The sequence below is a fragment of the Vombatus ursinus genome, unplaced genomic scaffold (assembly GCF_900497805.2).
Source record: "Vombatus ursinus unplaced genomic scaffold, bare-nosed wombat genome assembly UNPS02005286.1, whole genome shotgun sequence".
Taxonomy (NCBI): domain Eukaryota; kingdom Metazoa; phylum Chordata; class Mammalia; order Diprotodontia; family Vombatidae; genus Vombatus; species Vombatus ursinus.
Genome location: NW_020945064.1, coordinates 4,766,635 through 4,781,997, shown reverse-complemented (window position 1 = coordinate 4,781,997; position 15,363 = coordinate 4,766,635). Strand labels below are relative to the sequence as shown.

Here is a 15,363-nt window from a genome sequence, read left to right as displayed (position 1 = left end):
GGCACAGGCTTCCTGGTGAGAGTACCCTTTAAACACTTGTTTTATCTATCAAAGCCAAACAGCAGAACCCAAGCCTATCAACAGCTTGGTCTCCAGTCTAATGGCATTTGCAGGTTAATACCTTGAATACTTATCACGTGATAAAAGTAGCACTGTTTGGAGCAAAGATGCCCAAGGCACTTTACTTTCTTGCTTGGTAACTAACCCCCCTGTAGGATCAAGTTCAACAGAGAATGCTGACAGCTTCAGCTAACAATCTGGAGGGGTAGAGTGTGAGAGAATGGGGCTAATGCCTAAGAATGAAACCTCAACAGCTTTATGTCTGAGCTTGGATAGAAACCACAAGTGAAAATCTTGATGTTACCTCCATTATGCACGAAAAGCTTCTCTTTGGACACCGTGGTATTGAGTGAAGCAGAAACAGACGAGCTTTTGTTATCAGTCCTAAAGGATCCACCTAGGGAATGTGTCAGACAGAAATGAAGGGTATGAACTTGTTTTAGGTTTTATTTTAAAAAGTGAGTGAAACATGTAAGTTATAACTAGCTTCATTTTATGCATACATGTTGATTTATAATTTCATGTTTATAATTTAAAAACTAGCTGAGAGTCACCCTTCCTTTCAGCTAATTTGTTACTGTTAAATAACACTCCTTAGACAAGAGGGATATTTAACTAGTTATAACAAACCAATTTTAGAATTTTGTACATCTGATCTGGGACACTTACCTGTTTGCTGTGCTCTTGGCTTAAGTGAGTTTTGGCTGAAATCACACTGGTCTCTCCTGCTACAAAAAGCTGGACTAACTTTAGGTACATGTCAACAGCAACATATAGGAAGGCTTGCTCTCTATTAAAGAGATCTTCATCAAAGTAGGCAACAAGGCTAATGGGGAAAAGACAAAGGGTAGGGTAGGAGATAACAGATTAGAAACTCTGTCACAATGGGAGAAGGTATGGATGAAGTCATTTGCCTATTAAGAATAAAACCACAGGTAAGTGTTTTTGTAGCACTTGTGTAAAATTCTCTACTTAAGTCAAAATGTGTGATCAAATCCTAACTGGTAGGGCATCATGGAGATGCTCGTAGTCCCTTTTCCTCACACATGAGAGCTGGTCTGAATTGTGTTGTTTTGTTTCCAAAGAACATGGCAACGCTACAGTTCCAAACTTTAAGGCTAGAGTGGTCCTCAGCCCCTAAACCCTCCTTCCTCCAGGCGCCATTCTGAATTGTTACCTGTAGAAGGCGAAAGGCAACAGCCTGATGTACTGGTCTGAGGCCAACTGCAGAAAAATTTGACACCTTCCATTTGATGCATTTTCTGTAATGCCAAGAGAGAAAAGACTAGCTTATGCCTAGGGCCTGAAATATTCTTGCCAACATAACATAATAATGGGAGACACATTATTTCCCTTGAGGATGAGTTACTTTGGGGGAGTTTATTTTCTGTTAATCTAGCAAGTTTGTCAAGCCTTAGCAGGTAAAGACTTTTTTAAGCAGAACAGAACCATTTGATAACTAACTCAAAAAGATCACGGGCAAGTTAATGCAAGATGGGAGACAGTGACTTTTAGAATGAAATATCGTTACAGGTGGTATCATGAAAGCCATTAGGACAAATGTATAGGATTTGGGGGGATTTGGATTTGGAGAGCCAAGATCTCATCACTAGCTGGGTCTTAGTGTTAAGTCACATGTATTTTCTCTTTTTTACTCACCCTTCTTTGTCAACTGAAAGAGAACCAACCAAGATATTTTTCTTTTCTCCAAACATCCAAGGACCTCTGCACAGACATCTAAAGATTTCAGGGAATTCATTCCATCCTGTTTTGTTTTTTGACAAAAAGTGACACTATAAACTTCACACTACAGTGGTTAGGCATAGTCCTGAATTTGATTTTAGCAGTGCTTCTTGCTTTAGTTTCCTCATTTGCAAAATAAGATGAATTGTAGGTGTCATGAAATGCTGCCTTCTGTGGATATTAGGGAGTCAAGTAAGTTACCACAGATTTAAAGTAGAAAGGGCCCTTTACAGGCCATCAGATTCAACCACCCCATTTTACAGAGGAGGAAACTAAGGACCAGCGAGGTTAGGTGACTTGCCCTAGGTCACACTGGTTAAGTCACAGGGACAGGATCTGGACATAGGTGCTCTGACTCCAAATCTGTGAGTGTTATTTCCTTATCATGCTGCCTCACTTAGCAATATGCAAAGGATTAAAAATTCCTAAAAAGGTAGGTGCTAGGCCATTGTAAAATATTAGCAGTGTTCTCCATTTAATGTTGAGATTTCTCACTTGGATGAAACTCAACTGTTTAAAGTTCCCATCGCATTCAGGGGAAAGGCAACTGAAATAACCAAACTGGGAAGTATCCTGCACTCTTTTTTCCATTTCTGCTCGAGTCCTACGGCTGGGATCCCATACAGGACTCCATGTGGATGTCCAGACTCCTTTTGGGTGAGGGAAGGGACAAAGGCCTAGATAATCTACCCTGGCATACCAGGTCAGAGAATGGAAGGTATAGTCTTCCCCTAACTATAATCCTGCTGCCTTCTCAAAGGATAAAGCCTAAGCCACCCTTCCAGGCCATACCTGAGACCTTCCTCAAGTGAAATAAAAGATTTTGGTCTTCCTATCTCTTGACGATGGTTGCCCTTGGCCCTGTCTCTGCTGATTCACATTGGAAGAAGGCTGCCCGCTGGACTCACCTTACATATTCACATACCACTTTTTCAGAACAAGTTCAGACTGAGAAGAGTTAACTTACATTTGGTACCAAATACGAGGAGAGAAGGCCCATGAGGGAAAAGAAGAAAAGAGAGACCAACAGCTGTAAATCAAAACATTTACATAAGTCACTTTAAAAGTTCACATGTCACTGCTCAATATGGACTCTTTCTACACATGTACTATGCAAACTTCACTTTGGGACACCTTCTCAGGGGGAAAACCCAGAAAACACAGAACCTACTTTCAATCTAATAAGATGAGGATTCTCCATCAGGGGTCAATTTCTTACAGGTTAGGTCTTAATCCTTTGCTATCTGTTTCTGAGTAGTACTGCTATTTTCTACACAGAAATACTTAAAAGTTCTTTGAACCACACTTCACCTAACTTTCAAATCACCATGTGCACATGAGGTTTCTAGATAGAATGCTGTGAACACTTGTCCCCTACAAGCTATATGGAAGGGAATGGGAAGTAGTCATGTAGAAGGATCATTACTGGTGCCTATGGAAGCAAAGGTTTTGGAGGTGAAGGGCTGGAGTCCTACAGGCCTATCTTCTCCCCACTCCCAGCAGCAGTGCAGGAAGGAAGAAGACAGGCAGCATTGCCTCAGTGAGGCAGGGAGCTTCAGCAGTGACGGCACAGAAGGACTCCAAGAGGGAGCCTCAATGCCTGACAACTGCTTGCCAGGATGGTGAAGGTACCTCAGGTATGGGGACACTGTCAGAGGCTTCCTAAAGTTCTCTACCATCCCCTCTTCTGTTCTTTTTTGTGATATACTGCGATCTACTCTCCAGCTAAACAGAACTGAGAGCTGCTTTTATAAACTTCAGTCTTTGTTTCTCCTGAGCTCTTCGCCTTATTTCATGCTGCTGCTTCTTCCATAGTCCTAGAAGCCAGGTTTTCAACTTGCTTTTCTTTCACTGATTGATTAATTGAGAAATTCAGTCAGTAGATGAAACAATGGAAGTGATGGTGCTAAACAAATAGAAAGCATCTTAAGAAACACCAGGCATCAGTAAGCTTACAATGACCTGTATGACTTATGAGGAAAATGATGTGAGACCTGGACACTCCTTAAGAAATGTCTAACGAGGCAATCGTTAGGAGCTTAGGCTGTTGAAGGTGTTTTGTTTAGAAGTGGAGAGCTAAAGGGAAAGAAAGGAGAGATAAAAAGAACTTCCTTTCTCACCTCTTCTCCGTCACCTCCCAACTTCCTCAGGGCTTTTTTTGGGATTTCCTGGTCTGCTTGTTGATGAACTGCAAAATGCAGAGAAGCAGCAGCAATCCAGGCAGTGCATGGGCTGGAAGGAAGCGCCGCATCGGGAGACAGGAAGCTGAGGAAGATTCCAGAGAAACTTAGTATGGAAGCCTTGAGAATCACGAGCCCACTGGGGGGCAGAGCCTTCCATTCTGAGTCCAAAGGAAGACTCTCGTGGACATCTGTGATGCAGCCCTTTTCTCATCCCCCAAGAATGAAGATGTCTTCTTTTTCAAGGATCTATAATACAGGAACTAACACTACTATGGTAGGACAAGAGCCAGGGTAAATCTTCCCGCTAACATGTGAAATGGTATCTGTCAGCTTCACTCCTTTAAAGTTGTGTGGTCCCTTTTAACAAGTCATAGGAAATCACAGAATTTAAGGATTAACACAAGCCTACCTCTCTCTCTGACTTGACCCCCAGACCACACGCCTGTGGTCTACAAACAAGTAAAATATTCTCCGCTGGCTTCAGAGGCCCCAGACAGATGGCAATCCTTATACTCTACTGTGATGAAGTATTTGAGAAAGGAAGGGGCAGCCTGAGGACATGATGAACCTGGGGAAAGAAAGGGCTACCCTGCCTGCTGACCAACAAGAGGGCTGGTGCTCTAGTGAGGAGACCTGCTCTGACACCAAACTAGGCAACCTGGGGATACAAAGTCTGAGCACTTTTTTTTTTTTTTGGTGAGATAATTGGGGTTAAGTGACTTGCCCAGGGTCACACAGCGAATGTTATATGTCTGAGGCTGGATCTGAACTCTGATCCTCCTGACTCCAGGGATGATGCTCTATCCACCTTGCCACCTAGCTGCCCCATCTGTGTACTTTTGACAAGGAGTCCGGAGACCTAGGTTGAGGACACCTTACTTCACCACTTGGGACAAGTCACTCTATCTGTATCCCTCAGCTGCCTCCCTTATAAAATGGGAACAAACATCCTCACCCCATCTCAAAGGGTTGTTGTGAGAATTGAAATATTACGTGAAAGCACTTTATAAGCACTACAGTTATAAACTAGTATTTTCTCAGCTATAAGAATGAATTGGGGCAGATTGGATTATTTCACATGGTCTTGTCAGACCGTCTCTGGGTCATGATTTTACCTGGAGCCTGCCCTGATCCTTGATCATGAGGGAGCCAACTTCTTTATCATACAACTGTACCCCCAGATCTTGGCAAATGGGGAATTGCTTCAAGGTTAGAAAGGCCAGCTGGAGGGTAGATTGTACACAAATGCAATGTTTTATGGGACCTTAATGCTGGACATTTTCTGGAACTACCCTTCATAGAAGAAGCAGAATCTTAGTGGGCTGGGGCCCAGTTCTACCACTGGGCCTTCCTAGTGCATTCCACAAGGCCTCTTTAATCTCCAGCTTCTCCAACACAGTCATACCAAGGAACTCACTTGGCTCATTGAAGGTGCCACCTATGGCCACTGATGGTCATCTCTGTCAACAGCTGTGCTTTAAAAGGAGATCCTGTAGGGTTGGTAATGTGAAAGTGCCTTGATTTTTTTCCCTGCTCTAAAAATCAGGGTATCATAACTGGGTCTAGCAATCCAACAAGAGTCAGGTAGATCAGAAGAAGAGGAAGAGCTGGGGGAGAAGCACAAGCCCAGCCCATTACAGGAGGACCTCATGAGAGCCAATGAGTTACAAAGTGGGCATCAATCTAGTTCCCTTCTGCCACTTTGCCACAAGTCTTGTTTTTTTTTCCCCTATAAGTGCATATAACACTCATCTAGACCATCAGCTTCGAGACCACCAATGAAGGACCCTCCCTTCTCCCCTTCTTTCATTCCAGCTGTTCCTACTTACGTCCTGGCAGACTGCTGGCACGTGGCTATGTGGGCTACCTGCTGGGGCAATGCACTCTTGAAGTGCCTCTTCCACTGACAGTGAAGCACTGGCTCCAGTCTTGGCCACCACAACTAGAAGGACAGAAAGGTGCCATCACAGTGAGCTGGAATAGCAAGCATCCAAATGGCCTGGGCCAGTCTGCCTCTGGGCAAAAAGCCAGAGAAGCCATTAACAGGAAGGCTCTGCCCTATCAGGCCTCCTCCTCCTCCTCCTCCTCCTCCTCCTCCTCCTCCTCCCAGGAGAAATGCAGGGCATCCGCCTGCAAGTGTGAAGTCTTATCATTTACTGAGAACCTGCAATGCCCACAGTGCTACACTCCGGAGTACAATGAGGCAAAAGACACAGTCTTCAGAGAACAAAAATACAATGAATGCCAAATGCATGATGTAGCCTAACATTCCAGGAGGTCAGAGGAAGGAATGACTGACAGAATATGGTACAAGCAGAAAAGGCTTCCCTGAAAGGAGGACTTAGGTTGAGCCTTGAGAAAAGGGTAGGATATAGATGAGCAGAGAGGCAGGGGAGGCTATTGCTCAATAAAGGAAATGAGTGAAGGTGTGCCAGTGGCATGCTGGGGAGGAGGGGGCAGGGAATGGTTAGACTGGTTTGTCTGGGGTAGTCTGCTTAGAGAAAGAGTCTGGGGAAAGTTACAGAAGGCAGCAGGAGGCAGAGGGTTGACAGCCTTGAATGTCAAGCCAAGGCTCCTGTCCTTTTCTGAAGGCGACAAGAAACCAAACCAAGTTTCTGAGCAGGTGTCATGGGTGAAAGGGCAAGGAGGCCTGAAGGGGAGGAGCCCTGAGGAGGGAGAACTGCCTTCCAAGTCGATCTCTTGGAGTTATGAGCTCACTTGGTTCGCTCAAGGTGCCACCCACTACACTTTCAGAGACAAAGGGGCAGCCAAGGGTACCACAGTGCACAGAGGGCTGGTCCTGGAGGAAGGGAGTCCTGAGGTCAAATCTGGCCTCAGACACTTACTGGCTGTACAACCCTGGGCAAGTCACTTATCCTGTGTGTGCCTTAGTTTCCTTATCTATAAAATGAGTAATAGCAGCACTTATCTCAGGGTTATTGTGAGGATAAACTCTATAATAATTGTAAAGTACTTAGCACAGTGCCTGGCTCACACAGTAAATGCCATATAAATGGGAGCTATTATCATTATCATTATTATTACTGATAGTGATGGTTATGAAAATGAAAAGAAATATATTTGAGAGGTATAATGGGTACATAATGGTGTAGAAGAAAGAGCTAGGAATCTGGAACCAGAGGGTCTACTACTTACTGACATGTGTAACCATGAGCAAGTCACATCATCTAGATGGTTTCTCAGGCGTCTCCCAGCCCTACAGTCTATTGTCCTTGAAGAAAGGATTAGACTGGACTGAGAGGAAAGGGAAAGAAAAAACCAAGGATAAAAAAGTAGACTCTAATTCTCTTTTCTGACATTAACAGATTTTAGTGAGAACATGGTTTTTACTGCTGATTTTGGATTGGGTGGGTGCACATTTGGGGGGGGGGGAGATAAAAAGGGAGAGGGGCTTATTAGCCTTGAGAAGCTTTTGAAAGTTGGGCAGAGACCTTCAGAAGTTTCCTTGATTGTGTGGTTGTTGTTCAGTTGTGTTCAACCCTTCATGACCCCATTTGGGGTTTTCTTGGCAAAGATACTGGAGTGGTTTGCCATTTCCTTCGCCAGCTTATTTGACAGATGAGGAAACTGAGGCAAACAGGGTTAAGTGACTTGCCCAAGGTCACAAAGCTAGTTAAGTGTCTGAGGCCAGATTTGAACTCAAGTCTTCCTGACTCCAGGCCTGGTGCTCTATTCCACTGTGCCACATGGGTGCCCTATGGTAGCTGGAGTGAATGGTATGATCTTTCTCGCCAACTTTTGTGCTAGGAGGAAAGGCCCCCTTGAGTGAGATCAAAACAGTTCTGGGGAAATGGGAAATATAGACGCAGATTTGAAGAGGCCCTGCTGATGCAATAGCCTTTACTCATCCACAAGAACTTCCTGTTCAGGCCTTAAAAAAACAGGACATATACTTTTGGCTTAGACCCAAGGAAAAAAAGCTTTGATAAATTCAGTTAGGGTTTCAGATGTTGGCTTTTTAAAAAAGTGTGCATATACACATATGTATAAGGGGGGTGGGAGGGAGATAGAGGGACAAGAAGAGTTTTTCTTTCTTTGCATTAAACTTCCAGGATAGAAAAAATGTTCAAAAGTTATTCTCTTACCACTGCTGAGGACAGGATTATTGGACAATGGGTTTGACAAGCAGTCAGAATCACATTAACCTCTTTGGATGGATCTTTGCAACTCAGACAGGCACTCAGGAGACCCTGAAAAGGAGATGTTATTTTTATATATTGCTGACTACTTTATAGTTCTCTATTTCTACCAAGAATAAAGAGCTTGTGCTAACCTAAAGGGACACAGCATTTCTTCCCTAAATCAGAACCGAGGGTCCACTTAAAAAGGCAGCTGCCTTGTGTGCTTTAGTCCTTTCCATCTTTCTCCCTTTTTATATACACAAAACAATAGCTACATCCTGATACTCTCCTCCGTGATGAAGCTGTGATTTGGAAATCACTGCATGTGGCAGAGATGTGGGTCCATCTCCAAGCCTGCTTTCCGAGGGGGAAAGAGAAGGGCAACTTTCCTTTGTGCTCTCCCCAGCGCACCCTCTCTGCTCCAGTCAAACCGGTCTGTTTGCTGTCCCATGGCTGTGTATCAGCCTGCATAAGCCAGGTAAATCCCTTGAGGACAGGACCCGTGCTCTGGTTTGTACGGGTATCTATCGTATTTGTAGCCTCACCCTCCAGCACAGTGGCTGGTATAGAGTAAGCTCATGTAGTTGCGAGAACAGATTCTCCTTCCATCTGGGCCTTCCTTCACTTGGCTTTCCTGCACCTTCCACCTAGATGGAATCTCTTCTTGAGTCTCTCATGCCACACTACTATTTTCACCATATTCTAAATGATTTGTTATTTGTCTCTACCACCTAGTAAAATGTTTCCAGGAAAAAGAGAGATTACCCTGAAGAAGTGGACAGTGATGTCATGGGCCAGGGCACATTCTCTAGGAGAGATGTTTTTCTGCAACACAATAAAATACCAATTCAACAATAAATCACCAGCAAGTGAAAGGTAAACAAAAGAAGTTGGGAGAGGGAAATACAGAAAGGTGAAAGTCATGGAGCAATTTGAATTCTTCTTAAATATTTGAGATTTGTCATAAAAGAAAACAGAATTTGTGAGAGCTGGTAGTCTAAGCACTAATTGCAAGGCTAGAATACAATAAAATTCTGATAAATAAATGATCATAATTTTCAAGAGACAAGTAAGTGCTAGATCATCACTTGGCCCTCAGACAATTCACTTTGTACATAAATAAGGACAAGTCTTCTCCTCCATGTACTACTATCTTTATCCCTTTGTCGAAGCAGATGATCTACCCCATTAACTGTTGTTTAAATCCAGAGAAGTAGCATCCATACACTATCATGTGGGTCTAGCAGCCTCAATAATCAACACAAAGGTGTGGATCACTAGGAGATTTTTATGTTGTCCCAGAATTTAAGGTTGTTCAAGTTTTAGGGAAGGACTCTCTCTACAGTTCCAAATCAAACAGGTTGATAAGAGGCCGCTCAGCTATGACTGACTTTCCTCTCTTTTTTTTCTCTCGTACCATATCTTCCTCTTAGTAGTTCTCTATCTGTTTTGGACTTTGAAGTCCAGATGATAATAAAAGAAGCCTAAGGCTCTCATTCAAAAACATTTGTTTACAATTCTTTTAAAGCTCCACATAAACTCAGAAAAATAAGGACAATTTCTTTATTTCTCTCACTGCTGAGACATATGCCATTCAAATATAACACCCATGTCATGTTTTTAAAAGTTGGAAATTTAGAACAACATAAGGAAAAATTCTCTTTATATGACTAAAATGGTTGCTGTATTCTACAGGGTCAAGATAATTTATTTTTGAGCAAGATTTTATCAAGCGCTATAATCTTCAGAAGAAGATACTCAAATGACAGAATACAAATCTACTTAATATATGGTTTATTACAAATGTCTTCTGTTATCCAGCATGGTGAGGAAATAGGATTTTAGGGTTAACTGACTATAGGGTTTAACTGAGTCTTAATATCTATGGATTTCTAATTCCAAAGAATTAAGCTACGATGTATTTAACACTACAACTTCACCAAACATGTAACTGAGTTATTCTTTGAAGCCTGAGGAGGAACTTCTAGCTCTCACAGAAATGTCATCTGCATAAACATCAGTTCTTCTACTGGGCGGAGCTGCTGGTTAACGGAAGGCACCTGACTATTACTAACATGAGACAAACTCTTTCTTCCTACAGCCCTAGCTGAAATCCAAAAGGAGGCAATACAAAATCACAGATGGCAGCACATTCAATGGTCATCCACTCTGGGGTCTTCAGGTAGCCAGCAGCTGAGGCAGTAGGTGCCAAATCTTCAGTCTTACCTTTGGCAAGAAAAGGCTAATAAAATCTGAGGCTTTGCTCAACCTAGAGGAGCAAGGGACAAACAATGCGTTTCTTCATAAGCACACAAAGAAACAACTCAAGGTCAAATAAGACCACGTGGTCAATTGTCAGAAGTGGATTGGCTGTCCTTGGCCAGCCAATGAGAACTCTCGCTGATCATCCTCATGTGCCCATACGCAGATAACGTATGTCAAACACAGCAGCACTGTATAAAGTGGAGAGTGTTCAGGGTTCTTTAGAAGCCCACTGCAGACTGAATGACTTGACTGAGGTTACCTACACTCATCTGATGATGAGCAAAACCAGCAGCCACCAGCTAGTCTACTCAGAGGTGTCACATCAAGTAAAAGTTGTCAGATTTCCAAAACACTAAGAATTTAAATGTTTGTGCATCTTGGCCACCACTCATTGCCTGCATTAAACTTTCACAGCAGTAAAAACTCTATATTCTGAATTTGCTCAAGAATGTCATACATACCAATTCATTATTGACAAAGCGAAAGAAATCGTCACAGTGCAAAGACCTTTGCCATCCTGACCCGTGAGTACTGATGAGAACCGAAGGAGGAAGACCCACGAGAATACTTGAAAGAAAGATATAAAAGGTGATCAATAGTAAAGCTACAAAATAAAAATATTCAAAGATCTCCAACGCTTCATACTGAAACAAAGTTTAGTGCTGGGAAGGCTGTAAGGATCATTTACATGATCCTCCCATGACCCACTGATTAGTGTTAGTGTAGTGACAAAAAAACTGCATGTGAAATCAGAACAGTTGGTTCCCAATCCTATCTTTGCCACTTATAACACCTGGGTAGTCTTGGGCAAGTCAATTAACCGCTAAGGACCCCGACAACTGAAAATTTGTCATCTTCCCAGTGACTATCCAAAGTAACTCAGTCAAATTCCTGGCAGATCCAAGATTAAAACTGAAAGCCAGACACTCTAAATCCACTGACTGTCCACTAAATGGCAGTATACATTCTTTCCTGTGTCTTCACATTTCTGAAAGGTGGGTGTCGATTATCCTGATTTTATAAGACACAAACATATTAAGTATCTAACTCAATGTCACATAGTAATTTAGCTGGAGTAGCCAATTTTTTTCTCTGGTATCTTAGATAGCAATTTATAGAACATTCACATAGCTACACCAGAGTCTGAATTTGGTTAAATTTCTAAGAAAGAGGCAGCTAGATGGCTTAATGGATAGAACACTGGGCCTAGAGTCAGGAAGACCTAAGTTAAAAATCCGGCCTTAGACACTTACTACTAGCTGTGTGACCTTGGGCAAGTTACATAACCTGTTTGCCTTAATCTGCTGGAGAAGGAAATGGCAAACCACTCCAGTATCTTTAACAAGGAAACGCCACGTGGGATCATGAAGAGTTGGACACCACTGAACAACGACAAACTAAAACAGCTACCCTGGACATAGTTTTTTCTTCATCACTAGCTGATGATGGCTTACAGATTATAATTCTCAAAATCCCAGGTATGCCCACTCCAGAAAGAAGATAGGACTTGCTAACTGAACATTAAGAATGTTTTTCAAAACTTTCATCCCTGCAAAAAGCTTTCAAAGGGCTTGCACCATCATATATAGGGTTGTCATTAAAGGGAGAGAGCAGTACTTTGAGAAGTCATGAAGAAAGCAGTTCAGTATACACTAACCTGCAATGAATTAAATTATTATTACTTTTCATTCTTGCGTAAATTTTCTCTCAGAAATCAGCTAACAGCGCAGTAAGGAACTCTGGATTTTACCTTCTGTACACAAGTAGCTGCTGCTGCCTCAAGAGTCTCTCCCCAACTGTTGAGCCATTCCCCACAGCCTGTAACCTTTTTCGAAAAATTCTGAACATGAAATGTCCACCATCATCTAATGGGCCAATGCTTGAGCCCCTCCACCTTTCCAGCTCCAGTTCAAGTACCATTTCCTGGAAGAGGGAAAGTACTCTATTAGGTGACCTAACATTCCCCTTATAAAGCCTATATTTATTTACCCTAAATAATTTGTTTCCAAATAAATCTTTTAAAAGAAATAAATGTTGCCTTCCTGAACCACACTCTGGGATTTGTGAATAATATCCCAATCTAAGGAATTCTTGATGGTAGTTGTCTAGTTAAGGCATTTAGGATAGGTATGGAGTTTGCTAAGAATTGTATAAGCTATGAATATATAGTAATGAGAATGATTTGTGTGTCTCTAGCGAACAAGCTCTGACAACAAATCCCAAAAAGTTCCAAAATTGTTCTGAACAGCATTGTTAGAATATCCATATAGCCTCCTAAGGTTACTGCTATAAACAGTTTCAGTCATTTGCATGTATAAATTCTGATATATTTTCTTTCTTTTTTTAAAAAAAAATCATATTTTATTTCCCCCCAATTACATGTAAAAACAATTTTTAACATTCATCGCTTTTTTTTAAGTTTTGAGTTCTTAATTCTATTCTTCCCTCCCTCCCCGAGACGGTAAGCCATCTAATATAGGTTACAGTTACACATGTGCAATCTGATATATTTTCTAAAGTAATCTTCTAAAAGAAAGACATTAAAATCATGCCTTTGTTATACACAATTAAAACCAAGTTAGAGGAGGCAATGAACAGTGAATTTCTTAAGAGTCCATTAAATATATGAAAAAATTAATTGACAAATTAATTGTCAGTTTTTAAATAAATCTTTTCCTTTCTTCTTCTCCATTTACTCTTCCTTTAACATTCATGGACAATGAACAGAATGAAGAAAGATGCAACATTTTGAAGGGTTTTTTTGGTTTGTTGTAAAAAATGTTTAACATCATGTTTCCATTGGAATAATCTACCTCTTTTAATTCCAAATGTGAGTAGTACAATACTTGTTTTAAATGCCTGATATTTATAATTTATTCTTAGTAACAGCTACTTGAGAGTTGTCTAAGCGATAAGATGAGTATATGTCTCAGTTTTTTTTGGTGAAATTACTTTATTTTTAAGAGCTTTGTTCATTGTTCAAAAACCTTTCCTAGATCATTACACGTTAGATCATTACACGTTATACCCTTTATTGTATTTTCCAAATTCAGTCAGAAGCATAAAGCCTAAACAGAAATGAAGTAAAAATATAAATCAGAAAGTCATTCTATGTCTCTTGATTCAAGAATCCTTAAGGGTGCACATTCATAGTAGATGCATGAAAAACAACAGTGAAATTTAGCTGACTCCCTCAGTAGTTAAGAATTATTCAAAAGCTCTTTAGCAGTAGTATGAATGGAGGTCACTGTGGAAGGAAGTATTTTTCAGATGTGTAAAAATCACACGGAAAAGTTTATCTGGTTTTCAAAGTCAGAAAGAAATTCTGCCCTTTTCTAAGTACCTCTTCCTTCAGTCATCTTAATAGATTTGAGAAGTTCAAATTAACACTACTTAAATAGAAAACTTCTCTTGGGATTTAAAATCATTAGATGCCCTATCCTAGCAGGATAAAAGATTTGCTTCTCATCTTTCTCTCAAGCAGATCCAAATGGAGATAAGAGTTCTAACTTCATTTTTTATTATTAAAATCTACTGTCATTTTTATGAGCTGTTACTTTTTCCAGAATTTCTGAATCTCAAAAGTTTGTTACTAATCATTTCAATGAGTCTATTTCTACTGTACTTTGATAAGCATGCACAAAGACTGGGACATTTTGGGGGCATTTTTAGGGTAAATAAAACAGTAATGGACAGCTGATCACTGGCAATGAAGGCAGAGTAAAAAAATGTCATCTTGAGGGTGCTCTTCTGAAGTATTCTATAGGCTTAAATGTAAAAATACTCTATATATGTATGTGTGTGTATGTGTGTGTACGTGTGCGTGTGTGCGTGTATTTTTTTTTTTATTTAAACCCACCTGTAATTTGGAGAAAACATCACGACTCCCTATATTGCCATAGAGGGACAATTCTGAATTTTCTAATGAGTAACAACTACTGGATCTGAAATTAAAACAGATAAAAAAACTTAATTGTTTAACAATTAACAAAATTACATTCACTGTGCTGGCTCTTGCGTCTTATCTATCTGGTACAGTGGTACAATGACTAACTACCTGGTATGTTGTCCAGTAAATGGGGGAAGGTCACCTCATCCTCCAAGCCCATCTCAATTTTGTTCAATATTGAAAGGAACTTATATATTATTATATACTGATACCAAGCATACGGAATTACCCACATCTTTATATTTTTCTCTATCAGGTTGTATTTCTCTCAGTCCCTGGCCAGACCTAGTTTCTTCACTTGAGGTTTAGGTCCCAATTCATTTGCAGTTTTAGCCAACTAGTTCATACTGTTTATCTATCTATATGATCCTTAAGATGAAGTTTCCTTGGAAACAGGCAAGAAAACAATTATCAAATCCTTTCTCTACTGCCCTGTTTGATATATTTCCCACCAAAGACCTGTGGGCCCAATGGAGCCCAAAACCACCCCAAACACTATCCCAACATCCTGAACCTTAGAGCCACACAGCAGCTTTGGTCCTTTCTGATCCTACATGTATTAAAATTTAGGGATAACCTACAGTGGGATAACCGTACAGTGACCTTGACAGAGACAGGTAGTCACACCTGCACTCCTCCTGGACTGCTTCTAGCATGATTCTCAACACTTTTTTTGATCCTTTATGTTGTGGTGGGGCACTTGGAATGCTCTGTGCTCCCACTGCCACTTCCAGGGCTCCGTTTCTTCCACCATCACTCAGTATCCTCTCCTCCTTTGAGGATCACTAGATCCATATCCACCACCCCTCTAAGATTTTGGTGAACTACAAGACATTCCCTTCCCTCCTCATCAAGTCCAGTGCCTGGCTCCCAGTCTTTTTCTCCTCCCTGGCTTTTGCCCTAGGAGACGTCAGCATACATACTCATACTCCTTCAAACTAACCTCTCAATTCCTCAACTTCACTCGTTTCCCATGATCACTTCTCCCCTCCTTCCCCAATCTTGGCTACACAGAAACAGT

At 41.2% G+C, this 15,363-nt stretch overlaps 1 protein-coding gene across 5 annotated transcripts in view; it reads right to left on the bottom strand.

Annotated features, from left to right (window-relative positions):
• The window catches only part of FANCA (FA complementation group A), a 101,913-nt gene that overhangs the window by 779 nt on the left and 85,771 nt on the right, over nt 1–15,363 (bottom strand). For all 5 annotated transcript variants that reach the window (XM_027847636.1, XM_027847639.1, XM_027847638.1 and 2 more), the window contains 12 exons: nt 14,253–14,337; nt 12,144–12,316; nt 10,855–10,960; nt 8,894–8,953; nt 8,093–8,197; nt 5,816–5,928; nt 3,924–4,068; nt 2,771–2,833; nt 1,720–1,825; nt 1,238–1,322; nt 730–886; nt 365–457 (listed from right to left, as the gene is read on the bottom strand). In XM_027847636.1, the coding sequence (XP_027703437.1) occupies nt 365–457; nt 730–886; nt 1,238–1,322; nt 1,720–1,825; nt 2,771–2,833; nt 3,924–4,068; nt 5,816–5,928; nt 8,093–8,197; nt 8,894–8,953; nt 10,855–10,960; nt 12,144–12,316; nt 14,253–14,337 (1,291 nt within the window). The remainder of the gene's footprint in view (nt 1–364; nt 458–729; nt 887–1,237; nt 1,323–1,719; nt 1,826–2,770; nt 2,834–3,923; nt 4,069–5,815; nt 5,929–8,092; nt 8,198–8,893; nt 8,954–10,854; nt 10,961–12,143; nt 12,317–14,252; nt 14,338–15,363) is intronic.